General features: G+C 38.2%; 1 protein-coding gene across 2 annotated transcripts in view; it reads left to right on the top strand.

The window, feature by feature from the left end:
• PAPSS1 (3'-phosphoadenosine 5'-phosphosulfate synthase 1) overlaps positions 1-26,011 on the top strand; it is an 85,470-nt gene that overhangs the window by 33,670 nt on the left and 25,789 nt on the right. For both annotated transcript variants that reach the window (XM_067568269.1, XM_067568270.1), the window contains 5 exons: positions 10,546-10,659; positions 12,533-12,644; positions 17,524-17,729; positions 19,983-20,118; positions 23,342-23,610. In XM_067568269.1, coding sequence (XP_067424370.1) covers positions 10,546-10,659; positions 12,533-12,644; positions 17,524-17,729; positions 19,983-20,118; positions 23,342-23,610 — 837 coding nt within the window. The remainder of the gene's footprint in view (positions 1-10,545; positions 10,660-12,532; positions 12,645-17,523; positions 17,730-19,982; positions 20,119-23,341; positions 23,611-26,011) is intronic.

Raw genomic sequence — 26,011 nt, 5'->3', positions numbered from 1 at the left:
AGCCTCCTTGCTGATCTCCTGTCTCCCTTGCTGCAGAATGGAAACTGCACGTGTCCTGTAGCCCCATGCACTCCACCTGGGTCTCTAGGCAATGGCCACCTTTTGCAGCCAGGGGGATGGAAGATCAGTGCTCCCCTTCCTCTGGCTCCAACAGGAAGTCAGAGCTCTTTGCTCTCTGCTGGAGCCTCGGGAGGGGAGCACTGATCTTCTATCCGTCCGGTTCCATCAGGGACCCCAGCGCCTAGGGACCTCGGCGGAGCGCTTTGCCATGCTCCCTGCTACAGCCAAGGGGAGGGAAGCGCTGATCTCCTGACTCCTTGGCTGCAGGAAGGAGCCTGCGCCGGTCTTTTGGCCCTGCGGAAACATGCTCTGCCTGGGTCCTTAGGCAGCAGCTCCCTTCTGCAGCCAGAAGGAAGGGAGCCACGGGCCATTTTGAAAGCCCCTGCAGGCCACTTTTGGCCCCTGGGCCACAGGTTGGGAACCACTGACTTAACATAATGGTCTTAATGAAATACATTGCTTTGCATCATAAAAATAACAGCTATATTTTGATGGGAATGAGGGGGAAATCACGGGTGAATTGGTTTAGAGAGACTTCTCTCTAATTCATAAAATATATATGTATACTTCTAAATTTAAGTTTTGAACACACAACACATTGTAAATATATACCACACCACTGTGGGCAGAGAAGAGCCTGCATCATCATAAAAAGTGCTCATAGTACTAAGTATGATGAAGAATTTATTTATACTTTAAACTTTACTAATCTTCACACCAGATAGTCAACACAAAAAGTGGATCTCTTCCCATCTCTATAAAATTGAACAGCGCACATGGTATTTAAGTTGCATAAGATTTCCTTATCTTTACAAAATAAACTACAGTGTGTTGTTGGATATGCTGTTTGGTATAATTAAAACAAAATTGCAGTTGATCAAATGAATAAAATATAGGTATAACTGTTTTGAGTTAGTTAACGTTCTAATTCACAAACTTGCACTGAATCTCCCAGTCATTAATGAGCTTCTGGTGTGGTTTCTATTTTATCCAGTGCTACATTCTTTCAATGTATGTCATGTTGTCTATAACTTCCATAAACAAGGATCAAGAGAGGACTGATTTGCTAATGAAGAAAAGGTGTAGGAGTGAAACTTTTTTCCCTCCTCTCCTCTTAAGTTTTTTGGTTTTCTAGAATATGGGTGAACTTTGAAAACGTAGGTGCCCAATCTGAACCCACTGTGTATTTAAACAAATACTTACATGTGTAAAAACAATTTGTGGATGCATAAAATATACATGCATGTTTGTATATATGCATACATTGTGGTTGTAACTGTTTGCAGTTTTGATCTAAAATATGTATATTTGTCTAAATATTATTTTCACAAGGGAAAATAAGTGTATTTAAAATATTGATCCATAATTGGGGAGGACTCTGAGTGACATAAGGTACTTGCTTTCAACACCAAGGCTGTTTAAAGCAGAAAATCTCATGTGTGTCTTGTACTTAATGCATGGTGCTACCTGTAGGTCACAAAAACTTTTAAAATACCAGTGAACACAATATCATTTTAATACTATAAAATGCCTGTGACTAATATGAATATATAGTGGTCACCATTAAGATCTTGAGACTTGTTGCACTGCAACTCTGACCTTGACCGTGGTATCTTTGGTTTTCTTTATACTTAGAATACTGTAGCAAATGCTGTTTCAAGCTGAAAGTATCAAAACTTTAATGGTAATTTCAGTACAGCAAGTATCTGCACTACTATATTTTAATATCTGTTTTTTTAATACTCAACTCCATGTTAGTTGTTAACTTATATTACAAGTGCCCATCTATTAGTGTAAATTAGCTGGACTGTTTCTTCTCCTAATAGTGTAATGTTTTGTGCTGCTATCTGTTAAATAAATGCTTAATAAATTGCTTTTTAAATACAGCATGTATTCTCTTGAAACATCTAGTTTTTATTTTTGTATTGGTTTGGCATATAATTATATAAATGCACAGAAAAAGGGAAATGCTTATAAGCAGTGAGGGATGTTCAGTGCAACCTTATCACCTTAAAATGGTCACTAGATGGCCCACTAGCACAGTCTTTTTACTGAAATTTCATATGGTTTGAGGACATGGATTCTTCTTGCTGCTGTTTTTAATCTAAAGTGATGTTTTAAATACTATTTTATATCTACCAGTAACACTAGATTTACTAATGCTATAAGTTATTTAAATGTCTCTCTTTGTAAAATGGTTTAATGTTGCAAAGTGAATTTTACACTGCACATAAAAAACAGGTTTCACAAACGAATTTTAATGTGCTGTCAAAGATATCATTGGGTAGTGTCCATCCACTTGGGTGGTGAAGTGTGTGTGTGTAATATACACATGCAGTTCAGATAGTAGAGATTTTAATAGACAGAAAATATTAAATTTAACTTTCAAAAGCAAATTTAGGTGTAGAAAATGAAGAGGTAGGAAAAATGTCATAACTTTATGTAAGAGCATAACGTTGTTATATTAACATACCAAAATGTATAAGGAAAAGGCTCCTTCACCTCCATTTTATGCTTATGGAACAGACAGAAAATTGTGCTTTTATTTCTTGATTTTCTGGTGGGAGGGGGAACAATGTTTTAATTCTGTCATTAGATGAAGCTTTTATTTTCTTGTAGCCTTCTGATGGAAGTTAAAATGAAAACAGAGGCTTAAGCATTAAGATGTATGAAACATAACCAAATAAACAATGCAAAATTTTATTTTTAAAAATGAGCGATCTGGCAACACTAAGAAAGGGTTATGTATCATTGACATGAAGTTGTAATTCTTAGCATGATTTTATGTAGCGTTTTCCCATTTAATTATTAATTTAATTGATTCTATATTTTCTGATTATATTCATAATTATTAAAATGGAATATTTTCAGTTTTTTTGTGTTCTGTCTCTGCAATAGATAACTTTAAAAATTATTTTTACTAAAAATGTAATGGTAAAAAAATGTAGGGATTGTGCAAAGTGGCACCCTGTGCAATTTAAGGTTTTTGTTAAAATAAAGACTGTAGTATTTAATTTTTCATATGTACAAACACATCAGGCTTATAACAATAACTACTTGACTGTTCCCATGAACAGATTATTATCACGTGTAATCTTGTTTATAAACTGTAAGCATTAGTAGGTAGGTCCTGGAGATTTCTTAGGTACCATTTTGCTCAAGTGGAATTGTCTAAATGGTATTTTTGTGGTGATAGGGCTAACTAGATTAGATTCTTCCCAAAATACTCAATAATTTTAAACTACGGGAACATACTGACATCCTAAATGTTATTGATACACTTTTTACTCTTCCCCTAGCAGACTATGCAATCCTGGAGCTTTTACCTCTAGAATCCTCCCTGTTGCCTGGCTTGCAACATTCTTATGAGGAGAGCTAGATGATGGTCTCATGGATCGTGCTTGCCAATATCGCTCTCAAATTGAATAACTATTGAGGTCCTTGAGACCCACTCCTTCAGTTTTGCCCAGAAGTGTAGATGACTACTAATAAGTTCCTGGGTTAGTCCATAACTCACGTTTTAACAAGATTGTCTAAAATGGTTCTTTATATGCAAGTGGAAGATAACAAGTATTTCTAATGTCAATATATGCCTTTTGAATCTATATACCTTAGCATTTTATGTTGCTACCCATCAGAATCAGATGAGAGATTTGATCATGGGCCTGATAGGCTCACAGTGGCCTAAACTGTGGAGAAGATGGGCAGATGCTTTCTGTACCATCTGGAGTTGTACATAGGCTTCACATTCAGCAATAATCTAGCCCAAGCGTGACAAATGCATAGATCCCAGGAAGACGAGACTAACTTTCCTAGTGAGCTGCAGGTGAAGGAAGACATTTTTAGAAACTGATGTTTCCTGCTCATAGAATCATACAGTTGGAAGGGACCTCTGGAGGTCATCTAGTCCAACCCCCTCTGCTCAAAGCAGGACTAACGAGGACTAACCTCAGCTAAATAATCCCAACCAGCGCTTTGTCAAGCTGCAGCTAAAAAAACTTCCAAAGATGGAGATTCCACCACCTCCCTAGTTAACCCACCCTCCTAGTGAAAAACTTTTTCCTAATGTCCAACTTAGACCTCCCCCACTGCAACTTGAGACCGTTGCTCCTTGTTCTGTCATCTGCCACCACTGAGACCAGCATAGCTCCATCCTCCCTGGAACCCCCTTTCAGGTAGTTAAAGGCTGCTGTCAAAGCCTCCCTCATTCTTCTCTTCTGCAGACTAAACAAGTCTAGTTCCCTCAGCCTCTCCTCATAAGTCTTGTGCTCCAGCCCCCTAATAATTTTTGTTGCCCTCTGCTGGACTCTCTCCAACCTCTCCACATCCTTTTTGTAGTGAGGGGCCCAAAACTGGACACACTACTCCAAATGCAGCCTCACCAATGCCGAATAGAGGGGAATAATCACTTCCCGCGATCTGCTGGCAGTGCTCCTATTAATGCAGCCCATTATGCTATTAGCCTTCTTGGCAACAGGGCACACTGCTGGCTCATATCCAGCTTCTTATCCACTGTAACCCCCAGGTTCTTTTCTGCAGAACTGCTGCCTAGCTCATGGGTCCCCAGTCTGTAACTGTGCATGGGATTCTTCCATCCTGAGTGCAGGACTCTGCACTTGTCCTTGTTGAACCTCATCAGATTTCTTTTGGCCCAATCCTCCAGTTTGTTTAGGTCCTTCTGTATCCTATCTCTACCTTCCAGGGTATCTACCACTCCCCCTAGCTTAGTGTCATCTGCAAACTTGCTGAGGGTGCAATCTACCTCATCCTCCAGATCATTAATGAAGATGTTGAACAAAACTGGCCCCAGGACCGACCCCTGGGGCACTACGCTTGTGACCGGCTGCCAGCTAGACATGGAGCCATTGATCACTACTCGTTGAGCCCTATGCTCTAGCCAGTTCTCTATCCATTTTATAGTTCATTCATCCAACCCATATTTCTTTAACTTGCTGATAAGAATACTGTGAGAATACTCATTCAGGCTTACAGAGGGGTCAGAAAGTACCCTGAGGCTGTCTACCATTTTGATGAATGGAGGCTGTGGACCGTCATGGAATGTGGAGACAGTGTCTCATAGTGTTTTTCAGGGCGTCTTGAGATTTTCATGAGTGATGGGGCCAAACTTAGCCAGGCACAGTGGATAATACTGTCTGGCAGGGTGGATTGATTTAAATCAAGTTGATTTAAATCATGATTTGAATCACCAAGAGAAAATCATTGATTTAAATCAAGTTTCCCACTGATACTTCTTCACATATTTCTTAAACAATGGTGCAAATCTGATCACTAAAACATGTTAATTTACAGCTCAATACAGCATTTTACAACATCTAGGAGGGTATACTTTGTGTAATTTTGGATAACTTGATTTTTATTAATTTAGGAAATAGTACACAGTACTCATTACCTGTGTAAAGCTGCAGATGCAGCAACAGTACATTAGGAATGGTAAGAACTAAATCACACACACAAACACAATAGCACTTATATTTTATTAAACTAAATCTTAAATGTTACATAAATGTTTCACATTTGCAGTTTCAGCAGTCTCCTGAGTTACCGGCTGATGGCTGTCCTTAAACTCTTTTTTTTTTTAATTTTCAAATTTTATTAACTCTAACAGGCAAGTCATCACAACACTAAACATATGCTGACCTTAAAACTTCTACAGCTAGCTCTCATCTTCCCCACTCCCGCTGTCATTTTTATTCATAGACTGAAACAGAAATACAAGTTTTCCTGTTTTTTCAACTCCTAGTTGTTGTCTTAGCTTTGAGTGAATAATACCAAACAATGAAAATATTCTCTCTGTGCCTGCAGAGGAAGCTACTGTTGGGAAAAGTTGGCTTAGCAACTGAAGGAACTCTGTTTCAAGGTGCCTGGCTAATGATTTTCACCAATTCAGGGAAGTGACTTTATTCAAAACATCATTAGTAAACATGTACTGTTTTTAAATGGTTCTGCTCCAGCCCTGAAATTCATTATGACTGGCATAATTGAGGAGTGATTTTGAGATGCCCATGCCATGGCAGCATCATCTTCTTCAGAAGTTAGGCATCTACTTTTATATCTGAGGTCAAGAATGTTCGCAAGAAAATGAGATGGAGTTAGTGCTTGAGCCATTTGCTTCTTTATTGGCTGCGGTTTAACTTTCTGGTGAGGTATTTCTTTCTTCAATGTCTCTTGAAGTGCCTTCCAAATTTCAACAGCATCGGCAATGCAGTAACAATTTATCTGAAATTTGTTTAAGGCTATTGATATAGGCGTCAGTATACTGAGCATATCCTCTACATTCCTCTTTAATCCAATGTTAAATACTTTATACAAGATACTTCCATCTATTTTATCACGGTTTTCTTCCCAAAGTTTTATGAGAATAAGCCAGTTCTTAGTAAATGGTTCAAAACAATCAACCACAGAATTCTATCAAACATCTTGAGGGAGAGTTAGTTTGGATCCTTCTGCTCTCTTCAGTGAAGCTGAAATAAAACTGTTGTTATAGAAGTATTTTGCCACTTCAACAACATTTTCTTTTGTTCCTGGAGAAGATGTACTTAAGTCTTTGGCTAAAAGATGCATTAAATGGGCACTGCAGCCATATGTTATTAAGGAGCATCCTTCTGTTTCTTCTTCTAAGTATCTTCTCATCTTTGTCATGTTTGCAGCATTGTCTGTGACAAAACTGTGCAGGTGACAGTTGAATTTTTGTTGACAGTTTATTATAGCTTTCACTGACACTTCTTTTAAATATTCTGTTGTGTGGGCTTTTCCCGATGTATCTGCTGTTTCTTGAAAGATATGCAACCCTATCTTCTGTTGTCACACAGGCAGATATTACTGGATCGTTATGTACATTGCTCCACCCATCCAGGCTTAAACTGGCAAATTTCTCCTCGATATTTCTTGCACACTGTTCAAGTTCCTTCTCATACACTGTATCTAACAACCTTCCACCAATGTCTTCTCTACCAGGTGGAGTGCAGACTGGTCGTAAGGACTCGACCATGTTAATGAAGTGTTTATTGTTAACAGTGCAAAGAGGAGAATTTGTGGCATAAATGAACCGAGCCATTTTTATATCTATGGTGTCTTGTTGGTATTTGCTGGTCCTTACTACAAACCCATCTCTGGTGGTGGTTTTACTGGATGATTGAAATCTTTTGCTTGCTGCTGATACTTTGTTGTCTGAAATATGTTTAGTTGCAGCACTGCTGCTGAAAGTACCAATGGATGACTCTGAAGTTGTTGCAGATAGACAGTTACAGTCAAAGTCTCTTATGCTTAAATGGGATCCTGTAACAAAATTGATTTTGAATAGTCATTCTTCTCAGTTCTTCTTACTGTTATTCAGTTAATCATTTACATTTTTTTCAGCAAGGATGCAGATCCGATTCCAAATTACCAAAAAAGCTAAGACTGATTGCACTTAGAGTACACTTAATTTGGGAGTAAGCCCCATAGAACTGCTATCACTTCTGTTTTTTGAGAAAACAAGTATAGGATGGGGTTCCCTTGGGAAAGCTGAGTTACGCTAAAGTAAAATAGGGAATAGATTTATGGCATCACCAATATGGTCTGTGGCCATGATATTCCAAAATAAGGGGCACATATTATGTAATATAAAATAAGAAAATGACACCCAGTGGCAGCTGGCAACTCTAGATTTCTCTTACTGCAGCTTTCTGTACCGTATACTTGGGTGATAGATTCTAAATCTAGTTAACTAACTAAACAAGCCATAAGGATTAGCTAAGCTAAACTTCTTTTTTCTAGCAACATCCAACATAGCAAACAGCTTGGGAATTTACTTGTTAAATTACACTTATACTAAAAGGCATGGAGAGAGTCTTGAAGAATGATGAATTGCAAAGTGAATTATTTACGTTACTAACCAGTTGATCCACATTGTTCTTCAGACATATCCACATCATTTTTCTCCCAATAAGCAGTTTTCATTATGATCTTTCATTTTTGCAACTAGGCCCTGCATCTCGTTTTTGCACTGCTTACACTTGACACGTTTTCCTTTTTTACCTCGGGAAGGAATTTCTTCAAAATATTCCCAGATAGGGAAGCCATGACAGTTTTTCTGTGGCAAAAGTGAATGGGAATATAGGAAACTGTGTGTGTATTCAATAATGTCTTTCCTTTTTCTTTCCCGTTCACTCCAGTGTTCTTTTCTATTCTTTAATTAACTCCTCTGCTTTGCTTGGCCCAGTCCCTTCACCACATAAGCGGAGAACAACAACAGTCCTATTCAGCCTGTGTCTTTCTTTGCACATGTAACTTTAGTCTGCTGAGAAACAGAAACTGAAAGCCCAGAACTTTCAAGAAACAAGAGCTGGTAGTCAGACTGGACAGACTAGAGCCATTAATTCATTTTTATGAGACTGTAAATGTAGGTTTGGCATGTTTGTGATGAGATTTAATTGTAACTGTTATTTTTTTAAACGAGAGAGAAATTTAGTATTTTATTGATGATTTTTAAAAAAATTAAAAACATTGGATTTAAATAAAACAAATCCGATTTTTAATTTAAAAAAAAAAATTGATTTTTATCCAGCCTGCTGTCTGGTCAGTGGTGGAATCTTCTTTCCCATGTAGTGCGATATATATTCAATTGACTTTGTCAGCAAAGTATGCTGACTGCTCTTCACATCAGTCGATGCTTGGGTATGGTGTATGGAACGTACAGTCCTGGTTGATAAGATGGTTTATTATGCAAAATAGCTCTCTTGGCCATGATTCTGCTGTGTTGTTTGTGGAGGAGTAGAATGTTCATTTTGCCTCCTTTCATGAAGTGGTATGTATTTGTAGTGTGAAAATCTTAATGAACGCCAAATAAAACCAATAGCTTTTGTGCTGGGTACATTAGGTTGAGCTTTCTTTCTACAAAATGCCATCTCTAAGAACTAGTTGAAATCTCCACAGATGACTGCACATAAACCATTGGCCAGACGTTCCTCTTTCTTTCTGTAACTGCTTTATCACTTACTTCTCTTTTCCACCTTGACTTCTGCACATGGTACCCATTTTCTGTCATGCTGTCTTCTCAAATGGTGCCAGTTGCCTAATATGCAGAGAAAATTCAGTTTTGCAACACTTAGAACAAACTTGCAGCAAATTAAAAAGCACCAATCTGGATATTCATGGCAGGGAATGGAAGAATTTAGGAAGAGATTTATATTTATGCTATGTTTTTGATAATTATTTATTTTAAAGCTGTCTGCACCAGGTCTTGTTTCCTGCGTCAAAGCATGACTAAAAGTTTTGCAAAAAGGGACACCGTAATCTAAAAATTAGCTGATTGAGTGACAAATGTTTCACTGATTTTAGTTACTTATACTACTGGAACACTTGGCTGTTTTTTAAAACTAACCCTCATTGGAGAAGATTTAATTTTCTGGTGAAATTGTAAGATTCTCTGCTTTTCTCTGTTTTAAATATTTATCTTTTTTCTTCTAGGATGGTGAATGGACACCTTGTGTGTGTCCTGTATATCTTGTGGAATGTGCTAGACAATAGATATTTTTAAATAGACAGACATAGAATAGACATTTAATTTTTATTTTAGACTTTAAATGAAGTAGATTTACATTTTGGGTCATAACAGAAGTCCGTCAGGGTACTTTTATTGTTGTTACCTGACTGCCCTGTCATACATCTTGAATTTGGGACCATAAGAGCTAGACAGAGACTGGGGATGACAATCAATATACCAAGAAACAGAAGAGGAGGCTTGAAATTTCTTCATCTGTGCAGTTTGCCTTTGTGAAGACTTTAGTTCAACCCTAGGTCCCAATCTTACAAACATTTATGTACATGGATAACTTTATGCGTAGAGTGTTTGTTTCAATTGAAGTCAGTAAAAATTCTTGTGTGTAAAGTTTCTCATTAGTGTTTGGATTGGGGCATTTGTATTTTCCCACTGTCTATATGTAATATTTAAATTTATGCCTGTGCTTTGTGGTAATCATATTCGGTTAAGAAGCATATTTTGCCCCTGCTTTGTTAGCCTTGCTAAAGTCACCTGTGCAATTAGTTGCTTAAACTTTTAAACCCCAAATTCCAAAACTAAGATATTTTTAACCTTTGTTTACTTAAAGCAGAAAGAGAACATTATATGCCTTGACACTAGCTAATTTTGTAAATGACAAATACAGTACTAGTGAAAATTGTGTTCAGTAATAAATAGTTACCCTGAAGTGGCTAGAGTATATGCCATGCTAGATAATTATAAGAGTTAAGAAAAGGGTTCCTTATCAGGGCACTTCACCTATGCAAAACCTCTAGCCAACAATTTGGCTAGCAATATTTCATAATTTTAGATTACTGTTGGTTTTCAACTGAATAAAAATGATTTAAGATGTATACTACTCAGTGGAAAGATTCTGCAACAATAAAATATTACCTTTGACCATATGTTCAGCAGCTGAAAAGCATTTTGAGCAAGTATTGATTTATGATTTTTCTTTCATGTAGGATATTGTACCAGTGGATGCCTCTTATGAGGTGAAAGAGCTGTATGTGCCAGAAAACAAGCTCAAATTGGCGAAAAGCGATGCAGAGACTCTGCTAGCACTGGAAATAAATAAGGTAGAAGAATAATGGTATTGTGTTTGGGTGATTTGATTTCTGAAGCTGAAGCCAGAGTCTAATCTGTCATTCAGGAGGTATAGCATAGTACCTAAGCTACTTACAAACAGTAACTTTTAAAAGATTGCTACAACATTTGCTTTTCTGATCTTTTGGTATCTTTGAGTCTACATGGCTTCAAAAATAATCATTAGCATTTAAAATAAATTTTAGTTAATTCCCTTAACATCCTGTGACATATGAGTTAGATGGGCTGGCTGATGTATGTTTTATAAACAAAGCAGTCTCCTACCTGCTTTTTATTCATAGCTTTTTCTACAAGGTCTTAATTACTTCATAAATGTTCAGATTTTTTTATTTTTCTTGAAGACGGATTTACACTATAGACGGTGACTTAGTAATTTCATCCTTTTTATTAACCGAGTGAGATTTTTTTCTTGTCACTTATTTTTCTTTTATGACTTTGACTATCATGAGCTCATGCTGCTTTTTTGCTCTCCTTGGCTTCTCTGCTGGCTGCCTTGTCCTACTCTGTTCTTGTTTGATTAATTTACTATTCTTCCAGTTCAGATTTGAGCCAGTCTTTTGAAAACCCAGACTGGCTGCTTTTTGTTCCTTATATTCTTCTTTTTCAGAGGAATTGGGCCATGAGCCAGCAAAGCACTTAAATACAGACTTTAACTGTAAGCACATGAGTTTTCCTATTAACTTTTTAACGAGGTTACTAGTGCTTAAGTATATGCTTAACTTTAAGTGCTTTGTGGGATCAAGGTCTAAGTCTATGTCTTGGAAGGATGTTTTAAGATCTTCAATCTTTTTTCCACACTCATGGATTTTAACACTTCCTCTCACTGCAATTTACTAGATTCCTTGCTCTGCTGCCTTCTCTGAAGTTATTTATTGCTTTGCTGAATTAAAGTAGCTTATTGGTCACTAGTACCAAGCTTCCTCAGTGTTTTATTCTAAATTGCTTCCTCTCTATTAGTAAGAAATAGATCAACCCTGGAAAAATAATTCTTACCGACCCTCCCCCCCCCTTTTTTGTTTTTTTTTTGGTTACTAAATACCAAACAAGTATACAACATAAGCTGGGGAAGAAATCTGCATCTTAACTGTCTCAGCATGAGGTAAACAAAGGAGTAAATATTAGTCATGTACTTGTACTACATGCTGTCTTGCTCAACAGACCTGCACATGCTCCGCGAGCTCTTCCTTATGAAAAGTTCTTGACTCAGTCTCATTAATGTACATACAGAAATAATAAAACAGTTGTGATGTGTGGCATTTATTAAATGTTAAGGGAGGAAATTCCCTGTAACTGATGTCTCTTAAACTAAAATAAGTGGTGGTCTGATTATTATGAGGCTGACGTGGGGGGAAAGGCTTAGCTGCTTTTTGCTATAAAAATACCACTTTTAATTGTTTGAAAGATTAGACATTTTAACAGTTACTCCTAGGAATTTTTTTCTGTTTTGTGTGTTTGTCTCTTGTTCTTTTGCTTAAGAACGTAAGTAGCCCTGTGTACAAAACATGGCCTTTTTCTCTGCAGAACTATGTGAATTCTGCTAAATTGAACTACTATATGTATACAAACTAATTGCAATTGATTTATTTATTTCTAATGTTGCACTGGAAATTCAGTCTAGTGATATGCTAGAAATGTGAAAGGTAGCTCATATTTTTAAACTGTGAGAAGGAAAAAAGCATTTTTTCCTGAATGAAGAAACTTTGAACTCTATGCAACTGATAAATGCTCTGTTTTAAAAGCCAAGCTGTAGTTACATACACATTAAATTTAGTATGGAGGATATATCTGTATTTTGAAAAAATTCTCAAAGGTGCCAGCATCTGTCTGTCTCTATCTCTTTACTAGGTGGACATGCAGTGGGTGCAAGTACTGGCCGAGGGTTGGGCGACGCCACTTAATGGCTTTATGAGAGAGAGAGAATATTTGCAATGCCTTCATTTTGACTGTCTTCTGGATGGTAAGGCATTTCAGTTTAAAAATACTTTTAAAAACCACTCTTAGAACCCAGCTTGGTAGCTTTGTTGTGGTACCTTGATTTGTCATGGGGGAGAACGGCATTAGATATGTGGATGACTCTCCTGAGGACAGAGAATCAATACTTGCAAATGATTAAACTTAATATGAAATACTATCCTGCTTTCTTGTGACTCAATTAGTTTTATAAATGAAAACCCATCCTTTGCCTTCTACATTTAACAATTATCTTCAGCAATGCACGTGTCTGTCATACTCTCCTATCCACCTTTAAAAACTTTGTCCTTCTCCAATTTTGTTCACTTTCAGTATTCAGCATTACTAATAAATAATTGTTAGTATGTGGCTCTGGACCAAGATTGTGCAAAGACATGTTCTGCGGCTATGCTGGAATGAAGGGACTATAGAGTGACTCTCTGCTGTGGCTCGGAGCCATGGCACACAAAACCAATGTCCCTTATGGTCCTATTTGAGGGTCATCCTGCCTCCAACCCTGTCTGATTTTGCTTTTGTCTCTTACAGCACCCCTTTGCTACAGAAATGACTGCTGTCTCACCATTTCCTTCTGCTCTTCTTTGTGTCTGCCATGCGGCCTCCAACACCTGTTACTCCTGTCTTAGCCCAGTGTTCCAGATACCCATTCTCTCTCCATGCAAATACCTCTTTAAATCCCCTTATTTCTTCTACAAATCTCTCAAATGCTAACCTGTATAATAAAATGCTGTCACCATTCCATTATTTCATACTCTTCAGATTTGCACTATTCTCTGAGATCTCTTTCCATATCACTCCATGTCTTTGTGTCTCTGCCCTAAAAAACTCTTTTGTACAGAGACTTCAGCTTCTTTTTGCATCTTGTACTTGATTGAATGTGTTGCTGTTTAACAAAATATATTACCTTTTATAGTGGTACCATAAATGCAACTAAAAAGATGAGTGAAAAATGTTTTAAAATGGAGGAGTATTTTAACATTCCTTGGAAAAATATCTGGTTGCTGTTTTTGAAACAGAACGTATCTCTGTCTGCACGTAGCTTTCCTGCAATTCTGTTCTTTTGTCTGGCTGTATACGTAAATGCAACAGCTTTCCGCATTGCCTCTGTATTTTTCTTTGATTCTTGTTTAGGTGAGGCATATGGAGAGAGTAGCACTGTAGGTTACATGTGGGAAGAAAGATGTTGGGGTGAGGGATAGAAAACAGCTACACCCCTCTCAGTACACCTACAATCTATCCTTTGATCAGATTTTCAACATTTCAGAGGCCTGTCATTTCACAGATGGTCATTTGAGGGCTGGTCCTTCAGTGCAATAGAAAAGAAACTTCAATTTTCTGATTGAAGGTAGAGAGGAAATGTAGTGCCTAAGGAGGTGATTGCAGCCATTTGGTGGTGCTAGTTTGGTGGTATTCATTTTGAAACATGCTTTTGTCCCAAATCATGTCTTCTGTTCACCTATTCTGATCCTCATTCTTTTCTTCTGTGTGTATTACAGGTTAATTATGAGCTAAAATTATTTTGCAACAAATGACAAAATGCATTCCCCTGTTTTCTCCATTCTGTACGCGAATAAAATTTACATCAGCACAATACAGTGTCTAAGGACGTAGCCCCAAAACTTTTTCTTCATAGCTTTAGTTTACAGCACTAGACCTGCTGTCACAGTTATAAAACGAGCTGCGTGTTAGACCCCTTTACAGTTCTTCTCGAGTGCACACTTCAGGCAACAGGCTATGTCACCTTCACCTTTCTGTGTGTGGAACCAATGATTCAATCACTGGATCTCTGGGTTGCAACCCTCACTCGTCCCAAATGATGTTAACACAACAGGCCCAAACTGTGTTTAACATCTGCATAAAAGTTCTGCCTGGGAAGCATTATTTAGTCACCTAAAGGTACATAGCATTCGGAGATGTGAGTTAAAACAACAAAATACCTACCTGTCTGGCTCTTACCTAAACCTTATCCTTTCCCTAGCAGTTTTTGGGAAGTTTCACTCAGCCTAGATACCATGACTTCTAGGCTGGGAGAGAGACACTGGCCACCTGCATTCTTTCTCTCTCCCCCACTTCATCTCCTCTGAGCCACTGCTTTCCACTCTTCCCCGCCCTTCTTTCTGTAGGCAGGGTTTTTTAACTGATAATCATTTTGACCTCTAGGTTCTGGCCTTGGCAAAACAGCTGTGTAATTTGTCTCATGCCTGGAAACAACATCTTCCCAATTAATAGCCTAACCACTGTCACTTTAACTTTGAAGTTGCTTAGCCTAATGGTGTTGTTTCTGTTATTTCATTTCCTGTTTGCTATTCCTAACAGCTCCTTTGATTTAATTCTTTATAGTCAGACTGAATAATGTGAAGCAGGTAAACTGTGATACATATCGTAGTCAAACAATACAATATAGATATCTCCCTCATTTTCCATTCTTGCACATGTGAAGTTTTAATAAACTAGACACAACCTAAAATCAGATGTCTTTAAAGGGACAAATCAATATGAAACCTAGTCCTTTTTATTTATTTATTTATTTTAAATTTTTTTCAGATACTGCACATGCCCGAGTGTCCTCTGTACCATTTTTGGTTTTTGCAATCACATTTTCCAATTAAAAAAATTTCTCTCCTGTTGCTGCATGTAGGGCCCAAACAGTGGATGGAAACTGATTCTATATAAAGTGCTTTCCAGTGCACAAAGTGAACTGCATGTGTGACTTTTAGGTAGATACGTTTAATATCAAAGTAACTGTGTTAATTAGGTTACAAGTTTTTGTCAGGCTGATTATTATTTTTACATTGTCATTTGCAAAACAAGGAAAAGTGCAAAAATCAGCTTAAATTTTCAAAAGTGACCAGTGTTCATGGATGCCTCAATTCTTGGGGGTCCAACTGGGGCCTTATTTTTTCCGAAGGGTGGATGCCCAGGCCCTTGTTAAGAGGAGTCAAGTTGGGCACCCACCCTGCCTTAGTTTTCCCACCTATGCAATAAAGCTACTTGACTTCCAGGGGTATTTGTAGGTATTTATTAATGCAGTTTTGCAAAATTGTAGTAAACCAGGGTTAGCAACTTCTTGACTATCAAGCGAAATATTAATTATATAACGTGGATTCTTGCAACCAAGCCTTAGTTATTCATCATGGTAAAGGTGGGCAAGTAGAATTTGGTTGACTTAAAGGTTTGACACTTTTGCAACACAGCAAATGTTTCTCTTTTTGTTCAGCTTGATAAGTGCTACCTTATCCCTGGTTTGCTTTGCAAGACACAGAATCTGGATACTAAGGCCATGTCTACACTAGAGAGCTTACAGCGGCACAGCTGTATGGATGCAGCTGAGCGGCTCTAAGATCTCCAGTGTAGCCGCTCTATGCCGATGGGAGAGAGCACTCCTGTCAACATAATAATCCACCCCCAACGAGCGACGGTAGCTATGTCCGCAGGAGACGCTCTCCCGCCGATATAGCAGTGTCCACATCGGCGCTTCTGTCTCTGTAACTGATGTCACTCAGGGAGGTGATTATTTCACGCCTCTGAGCAATATAAGTTAAACCAACAAAAGTGCAAGTGTAGACATAGCCTAAGACTAAACTTGGAGTGCAAGTTTGCAGCACACCTTTCATTTCAGATTATGAGAGAGACTGGGTATAAAAAATTATTGCATTTTCTCTTAATCTTTTTCAGCCAACTTCATCATTTTTAACTTCCTGACTCTAGGGGCAGGTTTGAAAGGTTTCTAAATGTTTTTGTCCAAAGATGTGAGTTTAGCATAGGGCCAGAGGTGAAATTCTGACCCCACTGAATTCATTGGCCAAACTCCCACTAACTTCAGTGGGGCCAGGATTTTGCCCTAGGTGAAAACCCTGGAGTTTCTCACTCTTATGGTAAGTTTGATGTTTAGACTTCAAGCCTTTGTGCTTAATTTACAATAACTAGTCCACTTGTTTCTCATAACCTAACTCTCTTGTTGTTGTAAAGAAAAACAAGACTTCCAGCATGTAGTAATGAAGTAAATCTTTAAAAATGAAGAGCACATGTAGCTTTAGAACTGATGTGCTCTGGGCTAGTTTTGTGGGAAGTTGACAGTTGATAAGATTGCAACTAAACAAACATATGCTAAATGTCTGACCAACTCAGTTGTTAATCTATTTTGAAACATGTGTGTTTAAGTAGTTCCGTCTGAAAATATGGTTGATTCTCTAAATATAATAGTAGTAAAAACTTAACTTTTGAAATAATTTAATAATGTACGCTAGCTGTTTGGATGTTTTTGACCACCTCCATCACACTGAACTTACCAGTTATCTAAAGTACAGCTAACAAAAATGTTAGTGGGATCCAGGGGTTAGAATGCAGATTTGTGCCTGAATTATTTTTAAATGATTTCCTGATTTAAAAGGCAACATTAAATAAGAAGGAAAGAGCCACTCACTGACTGTCACTTCTAGAGCCACATTCCTTGATATGCAAGGCCTGTTCTGGCAGCCATAAAAAACGGAATGTCTTCAGACTCCAGGTATTTGTGCCCAGCATCAATTTTTTGACCAATAGTTCTGTCTGTATAGATTAGAGGGTTTTGGTACCAGTTTTGTTGGTGCACGTCTTGATTGTTTCATAGCCAGTTTTCAAACATATTGGCTTCTTCTCTAAGGCTTGCTGCATAAATTACTCTATAGCAACCATGGATCTCATAAAGGAGCACATTCTCAAGTACTTCATTCTAGAATGTGCCCCTTTAGCACCAGTTAAGTGTAATTACTTGAACTATGTGTCATGGAATGTAAAGCTTATATTATAACTTGTTAGAAAGAGAAGATTGGGTTTGCATACGCTGTTTGGTAACAATTTGTTGAGAATATATATTCTTTATCCTACAGGCGGAGTTATTAACTTATCAGTGCCTATAGTGCTGACAGCTACCCAGGAAGACAAAGAGAGACTGGATGAATGTACAGCTCTTGCGCTGGTGTATGAGGGGCGTCGTGTGGCCATTCTACGTAACCCAGAGTTTTATCAACACAGGAAAGAGGAGCGCTGTGCAAGACAGTGGGGAACAATATGCATGGAACATCCTTATATCAAGGTTGGGTGTGACAGCTGTGTTGTTTAGCTCTAATTAAAGCTATCCTTTTTGTAGAGTTATAGTTGCAAGTGGAGTAGAAGTGACGTCAGCAATTTTAACCTTGATCAAAAATTGTTTGCTCTTCTGTTCAATTTTTAGACAAAATTAAAGGTTTTTCAGTTTTATGCAGCTGATCTCTATTGTGTACTCCACACTTGTTAGAGTGTGATATTCTAACATCAATGGATGATCTGCATGTGAAACGTGTAAAATGTGCCATAGAGTCTGCAATAGATCAGAGAAGAGAACTTTGCCCTTTGGTATGCTTAGGAAATAAATGCAGCCTTCTGTTCAAGATGGACCCAGATGGGTCATCAAAACGACTCAAGCAGCAGATGAACATGGTGCATATGGGGTGTATCTATCCTTCCTGAATATATAGTGGGTAGGAATCACCTGGTTTGACGATATTAAAACATTTAGTCTCCCATCCCGTAGAGATAATTAACTTTCCTGTCCCCTTGCACTCTGCTATAGGTCTCTTCCTACCACAGTGCATGTTCTGATCATTGAGTAATCTTCATGACTGTGTCTTAAGGTTTGTAAAATCTGTGTGTTAGGGTTTGTAATCTGTATATAGATACTGCATTAAAAATTACTTGTGTTATCAAAACTCAAATAGATTGCTTTCGCTTGTTGAGATGTTTTTCAGCTTCTGCTGTTGGCATGCTGATGACTCAAAACCAGCTTATTTTTTAAAAACTCAGACTAACTGTGAGTTTGTCCTCAAAAAGGAAGAGTCATTGATACGTTTAAAAAAGTCTGTACAATTAACACACAAATTTGAAAACTGTAAACTGCCCTAATTTTCATTAGCCTTTTTATTAATAGAGTGCCACAATCAAGCTGTTGAACATTCTTGCGGGAGTGTGTCTGTATCTGGAATATTGCATATTTCATTAGATTCAGCTAAAATTATTTCAATGATCATGCATTCCGTCCTGTACAATGACAGGTCCTGTGGATATGGCAGATGGATGGTGAGATTGCAAGTTCAGTGAAAGCTGACAATTGTATCGGTTAAAGAAATCCAAGACAATGGAATGCATACAACAGGTGAATGCCACCTTATAGTATGCCACCAATCGCAATATGACTTGGTTAAGATTGGTGTAGAAAATATGGGCCCCCTTCTCAGGTGTGCTCTGGCAGCTTTGCATGACATTGTCAGCCCAGAGCCCTGGATCTGGCCACTTAGAATTCCCCATAGTTAAGGGAAATGTCTAGGTGTCAGAGCTGGTGTAGTTCCTACATGTTTTTCACATGCCCTCTTTTTTCTGCCCCTAGACCTCCAGTTCATCAGGCTTTTTCCAGAAAAGGGCATCGTTTTGGCATTCGTAAACCCCAGTGGTCCCTAGCTGTTGGAATCGTCCTTTGATGATGGTGGTTAGGGGCTCTGTTGCTCATTTGTGTATTCTTGCAAAAAATGCAGCCCATTGTACTTTTGTCCCTAACCTTTCAAGAATGTGTATTTCATACTTTGATTTTCCCCCTCCCGCCCCCCCACGAGTTTGGTGATAAAGGATGAGATGACACTAATAGAATATGTCTTAAGTTATAAATAGTTAAATACCTGTTATTACACAAATCAATAAATGTCCAGGCAAAATAAATCTAAAAGTTTCAAGTTCCTTAAGATTCCAGTTCTGTTCACAAATGTAATTCATTGTAATGGATGACTAGTCAACCAAAACTTTATTTCCTTATTTGCTACTAAATGCTTGTTGTTACTTATTGATTTTGGTTTGACCAGAGTTTTTGTAGGCTTCCGTCCAATACTGGGAATGAGACGTTTGAACAACAATTAAATGTCATATGACTTGAAGTAGGGCACTTCCCAGACATCTACATCTTTTGGCTGTGGATGTTGAATAATTATGCTGGTTAAGATGTTGATTACTTCACATTTCTATGCAGCAATCCATTCTGCAGTATTTTGAAGAGAAATACACATGCCAGTCACGGATTAGTTATGCTCACCTTCTTTGCCCTACACTATAACTGATTCAGACCACATTTCAGTGATTTTAAAAATTACCAGTTAGACGCAGAGAGACTCTATAAAACAGAATTAACTCAAAACAGATTGTGGCCATCGAGTACTGAAGTGCAGTCCTTTGGATGCTCAGGACAGCTGACAGCTGTCTTTTGGAACTGAAATGTTTTTCTTTTTAATTTATATGCTGACAAAGTCTCTTCTGGCCTTTCTCCTAGATGGTGATGGAGCAAGGGGACTGGCTCATTGGTGGAGATCTACAAGTCCTTGACCGTATTTATTGGAATGATGGTCTTGATCAATACCGTCTTACTCCTGCTGAACTAAAGCAGAAGTTCAAAGAAATGAATGCTGGTGAGTCACTTTTGCAGCTGTATCCTGATATTAGCCATATTATCCAGACGTTTGCTGCTGCAAGATTGAAAGGGCTTCTTGCCCAGCAAGGACAAACATCATTTGTGGGACATTTATTTTAAAAATGCTTTCAGAGTTTTGGAAGATGTGATATTCTCTCTATTTTAAAAACGGACAGGTACTTTTTAAAAATGTGTAGGTGAGCTGTGACTTGTCCAAGGCCACGTAGCAAGTCAGTGACCCTTGAAGTTCTGTCTTCCCAGTACCCTTCAGTAACCACTAGACAGCTGATCTACAACTACATTCCACAACTCAAGAAAAGAAGAAAATATCACCAGATTTTGATGCAGCATGCTTTTAAATGATCCTAAGGTAGATGTACACTAAACCTCTCCCCACTATGTTCCCACCTAGATTAAAAAGTGCAGTTCTTTAGAACTGAAAGAATTCACTTACCCATTGCAATATTGAACAAGAAAGATAATCTTCAAAAACAAGGAAGTGTGCTTTTTTTTGCTCCTTCCTGATGTATAGAGAGCCTGAGTGTTTTCAAAACTCTCAGCTTTTGTTAGAAATAATGTGTGTCCCCCTACCTCCTCCCATCTGAAGAGGACTGGATTGGCATGACTAACTAAAGACTGAAATCTGAACTATTTGGAGAGGAAATTATTTTTAATCAGACTGTCTAAAATGGTGGGTTTGATGTGTTATTATCTATGAAACTCAGACTTCTGACACTCTTGGCAGGGTGGAGAGTGGTATTTGACTTTTTCCTGTGAAAGATTTGGCATCCCTGCTCCTTCAGTTGAATGCCGAGAACACTCCTGCTTCAGTTCCCTAGTCCTTGAAGTCATCCAGCAAAAATAGGGACGGGGACACGGACACACACACAGACACACACACAGACACACACACACACACACACACAGACTCTCTCTCTCTCTCTCTCTCTCTCTCTCTCTCTCTCTCTCTCTCTCTCTCTCTCTCTCTCTCTCTCTCTCTCTCTCTCTCTCTCTCTCTCTCTCTCTCTCTCTCTCTCTCTCTCTCTCTCTCTCTCTCTCTCTCTCTCTCTCTCTCTCTCTCTCTCTCTCTCTCTCTCTCTCTCTCTCTCTCTCTGTCTCTCTCTCTCTCTCTCTCTCTCTCTCTCTCTCTCTCTCTCTCTCTCTCTCTCTCTCTCTCTCTCTCTCTCTCTCTCTCTCTCTCTCTTCTCTAGCCAGATATTATTGGTGTTCTGTGTGTTTAATGTGTTTGGAATGCCTTTTTAGTGTTTTTCCTTACATATTATCCTCATTGCCTTTTGCGCTCTTTTTAATTAAATCTATTCCATGCTGCTCTTTGGAAACAAAACACATGAGCCTTGCAAGGAAACTAGCATAACAAAAGGTATTGCAACTGTTTTGAAAGTATTTGGGATCCAATTACTAGCTTCACATCAGAGAAGGAGTAACCACAGTGTGTTAGTTTATTTGTTTTCCGTTTTTAGAGGTTCGTGTTAGATAAATAAGTAACAGACCAAGTGGTAATGGCTTGGCAGTATAGTTGTTTGTTCTTTGCTCTTCTCGTGGGTCAGCAAGAAGCAGGCTGCAAAGAAAGCACTATAAGGTGTAAAAGAGGGAGATGAAAGATGGAACACAAATCAGCTAAAGCCTGGCTTTCTCTTGTATAATAAAATTAATTGAGTGGTCCCATATATACAGGGTTTGAGGTAGAGAAGTCTTTCTTTAATGCTTAATTATCCAGTAAGCAGACATACAATTGTTTGGCACCTGAAAAACCTGTTATCCTCGCTTCATTGTTTCCTTATAACAACGCAGTGTTACTATGCAGTCATACATGATCCTCTTGTCCTTCACTGATTTTCAATGGAAGGAAAAACATTGGGGTTTTTTTTGGTTTGATGCATCGTTGAAATGACTTTAAGGTAATATTAACTCTAGTCTACTTGTGTCAACTGATTACACTGCATAATTTCTGCTATGATAATTAAAGATGGAAGAGACCTATTAGGTTGTGTCAAATCCCCTTGCAAAAGGTAGGCTACATTCCTTTTATAGATGTTGTATCTTCTAATAACAGAAACTGCATTTGATCTTAGTCAGTGAAACAGGCAACATGTTTAAGCTTTCTCCTAAAATTCAGTTCCACACACTCAAGGGAGCGTGAACAATCCAAAGGAAGAGATTGTAGTGGGTGAGGGGAGATGAGGGATCAGGAAGCGAAGAGGGAAATTAGAAAAATTCTACTAAAATCTCAGATAGTCTGAAGGCTGTGTGCTTTGTCAAGTTCACGGTCCAGTTATTTTGTAGACTAGTTCATTAAGCCCTCACTATTCAAAGAACTTTTATGTTCTGGGATCACTGCTAATGTAATGCCTGTTTGGTAGAGTTTGCAGCAAGCTACTGGATTTGGATCACTCTGGCAGCTTTATATTCAACAAATGCCATTGCTGTTGCTTTTGGGGAAGAGTTTGTATATTCTAGGTAATGGGGGGCATATTACATAACATTTTCTTTTGCAGATATTATGTATACCTAAAACAAAACCAATATCGTAAACTTCTAAAAGTTTCTTTTAGAGTGGACCTTGTTTTAATAGAGAGATCATATCGTGGGCCGCTTGATCTCCTGTTTTGTGATTACTGGCATAGTCTCCCTTCTCATTTATGGTTATCTAATATCCCTGTGGCAACTAAAACAATTGCTTATGTGGAAAAAGTGATATTAGCAAAGTATTTTATCTATTTTTGCTGTCTTCTATGCAATTCAGCAGCTGGAAGTAAAGAGGAGGAGCCAACACCATGGAACCAGCCATCTTTCTATCGATCATGATTTGAGAACTTCTTGGTAACCAGTGCAGATCACGGGTGCAATCTGCTCTTGGGGAGATGCCCTACTAAATAAGCAGACTTGTTTTCTAGTCTGACTTTCTGAATATATTTAAGAGGGTGTAGCCCTGTGTAGAGTTTATTGCAGTCATCTAATTTCTGAGTGATTAAAGTAATTGTGTATGCAATCCATTTACACAGCTTGATAACCAAAACCAGTAAACTTATTTTTGCCTCTGCATTGTGGCTAAGGTCTGAATCCACACTGTTTGGCTAGTTCCAAAATGCTGATAAAGTACATAGAGCAGTGATTGCAATTTAACATTGTTGAATCATGCAGACTACTGTTCATGGCCTGAATAGTAACTCTAAACATTTTGGCCCTTTTTATTTCCATAGATGCTGTCTTTGCATTTCAGTTGCGCAACCCTGTGCACAATGGCCATGCTCTGTTAATGCAGGATACCCATAAGCAGCTTCTAGAACGGGGCTACCGGCGTCCAGTTCTGCTCTTGCATCCACTTGGTGGCTGGACAAAGGATGATGATGTTCCACTGATGTGGCGTATGAAGCAACATGCGGCTGTACTGGAGGAAGGAATATTGAATCCAGAAACAACAGTGGTGGCTATCTTTCCATCTCCCATGATGTATGCTGGACCAACTGAGGTAGATAAATTGAGAGAGAGTAAAAACAATTCCAACATTACGCTTTGTATTATTGCACAGTGTATTGTTGTGCTGTGGATTTTTTTAAAAAAACATAGCAGTTGAGCCTTTAATAATCATCATCTCTTCCATAGCAAACAGCACCACAGAAATTTCTTTGCTATCCCGGCAAATATCCATGTTTCTATGCAGAGAGTAATTCCAGTATGTTTTAGAGGGTTTATAGTGGGAGATGGGAGACAGATCAATGTCAAATTTTTAGATGCCATTTCTTTTTTTTAAAGTTAAAAGGACATAATGATACATTATCTCTTCACTTTTCTTTTTAGATGAAGTCATGAGATCTTTTAACATACTGAATAATTGCCAAAAAACACAGAGATTTTAGAGATCCTAGTTTTATGTCCCAATTAAAAATGGCACAGTGGTGTGTGTGTGTGTGTCTGCCTGCCTTTGACAAACTTAATCTAGGGAGAACTGCTTCATGGCCTTACACAAAAATGACTATAAAATAACTTTTGGCAGGATTTTATTTAGAGGTTTTCATTCAAATTGAACCCTCTAGAGGTTGTGGGAGGCAGTGAAGAGAATTAAATGTTCACATTTGGAGGAGATTGTTTGGCTCAGGGGACATTGGTTCTATATATCATTACCTCTTTTTTCCTCCAGGCCGCAGGAAGTTCAGATCCTGACCAGGTTCACAGTAACTGAAAATTAACCATCTGATGGCTTTTTGTCTAGTTGGTGGCCTTAGTCTAGTTACCAGAGACAGGGAGTCAACATCATAAAAATCAGCCATCACATTTAACATTTGATTAGCTTTCATTATTGGCAGGCAAGGTAGTTTTGGAGACTGAACTGCTTTTTCGCCCACAGAGAAAGATAGCCCCAGATCACAGTTGGGACGTTAGGTATGCACTGTGGGAATCTTGTGCTGTTGCCTGCAGTGGATGTGTTTTGAGGATAAACAATAGTCTTTAGCCTTGAGTGTCACTAAAACTAGACTCAAGCAATTTTAAAAAAAATGCTCTTTTTTGACGTTAGTAATGTTGTTGCTTTAAGATTTCAAAAGGGCATTATGCTTTTGGCGACTTACTGTACTCTGTTGTGGTTTAAGAAAACCAAACACCTGTAAATTAAGTTGCTTATGAATATAGTGTCCCTGTTTCCATGTTTTCCAAGTGCGAATCTTGAGTGTGTAAGAGGGATTTGAACAAAACTCTACCCACAACCTTCAGTTATGATCTTGAATAAAAGAGGAAACATCTCCTAATTTATGCAGCATTTCCAATGACCTCAGAAAACAGCCTGCCAGTAGTGTGTTGTAGCCAACTAAGAAAAAACAAGACACCCTTCCTTTAATCATTTTTTGTAGGTCATTTAGAAGACCTTGGTACCAGATTTGTTTCTTTAGTGCAAATGATTTACAGAACAACAGGCAGCTGTTAAGCCAGTATGGTTATCAACAGGATGTACATGGTTTTCCAGTCTGTAAAGATTTAATGGGCATGTTTTGTAGGCCTCAATTTAGGCTTTTTGTACTTTAAAAACCTCTTTTTACGATGTGTTGGGTAACCAGCTAGGAAACTATATTTGCAGTCCTGACAGTTATCTATAAAGGAAAAGGATCAACTCCAAAAAGGGCAGATGCTGTATTAAAAACCTTAACTGCTTCACCCACTGGGGAAGATGAGCACATTGCTAAGGAATATGAATACATTGAACTTGGACAGCAGTTACTGATTATGTTCTTACCTCTCACATTTTATGTTTTATATGATTCTAAAGCTTTGTGAAATTATTCTAATGAAACACCAGTTGTATCCTCCACCAGGTCTCGCTGTGGCTGGGATTTCTTGGTTGCTATTAGCCATGTGGCAGTATAAAACATGCTTTTCCTGATCTCTAATGGAAAATTTTATAACAGCTGTAGTGGCCCATCTTCATGTCACTTGTGTAAGTGATGGTGTGCTCATAGTGCAAATGTGTAAAATAAGTGGCACACCTAACAGACTTCAAATGCTTTCTTTGCACCCATAGCCCTCATCAGCAATGGAATCCAATACATGTGCTGTCTAGCTGTGGTCACGGAGAAAATTCATGCCAGTTGTACAGTGGTAATTCTGTAATTAGTTCCCATATTTGCATACCAGCTTTCAGAACTCTTTTCCACAGTACTTATATATACTATATGAGCTCTCCTCTTAAATGTTCAATCCTGCGTTTCTTGCCCTGTTAGCACTGGTAAGACTTGCAGTATACTTTAATGCAGAATACAACATCATGCACAGTAATGAACATCTAGGATATTCATCTTTCAATAGGAGATCTGTGTATGAAGCAGCTGAAGAAGCAGGCCCTTGACTCTTAAAACTGTAAAAATGCAAATTTACATTTTTCA

The sequence above is a fragment of the Emydura macquarii genome, unplaced genomic scaffold, assembly GCF_026122565.2.
Source record: "Emydura macquarii macquarii isolate MOO-44397 ecotype Brisbane River unplaced genomic scaffold, CSIRO-AGI_Emac_v2 contig_2863, whole genome shotgun sequence".
Taxonomy (NCBI): domain Eukaryota; kingdom Metazoa; phylum Chordata; order Testudines; family Chelidae; genus Emydura; species Emydura macquarii.
Note: the sequence above shows the minus strand (reverse complement) of the source record. Positions and strands in the feature narration are given on the sequence as shown.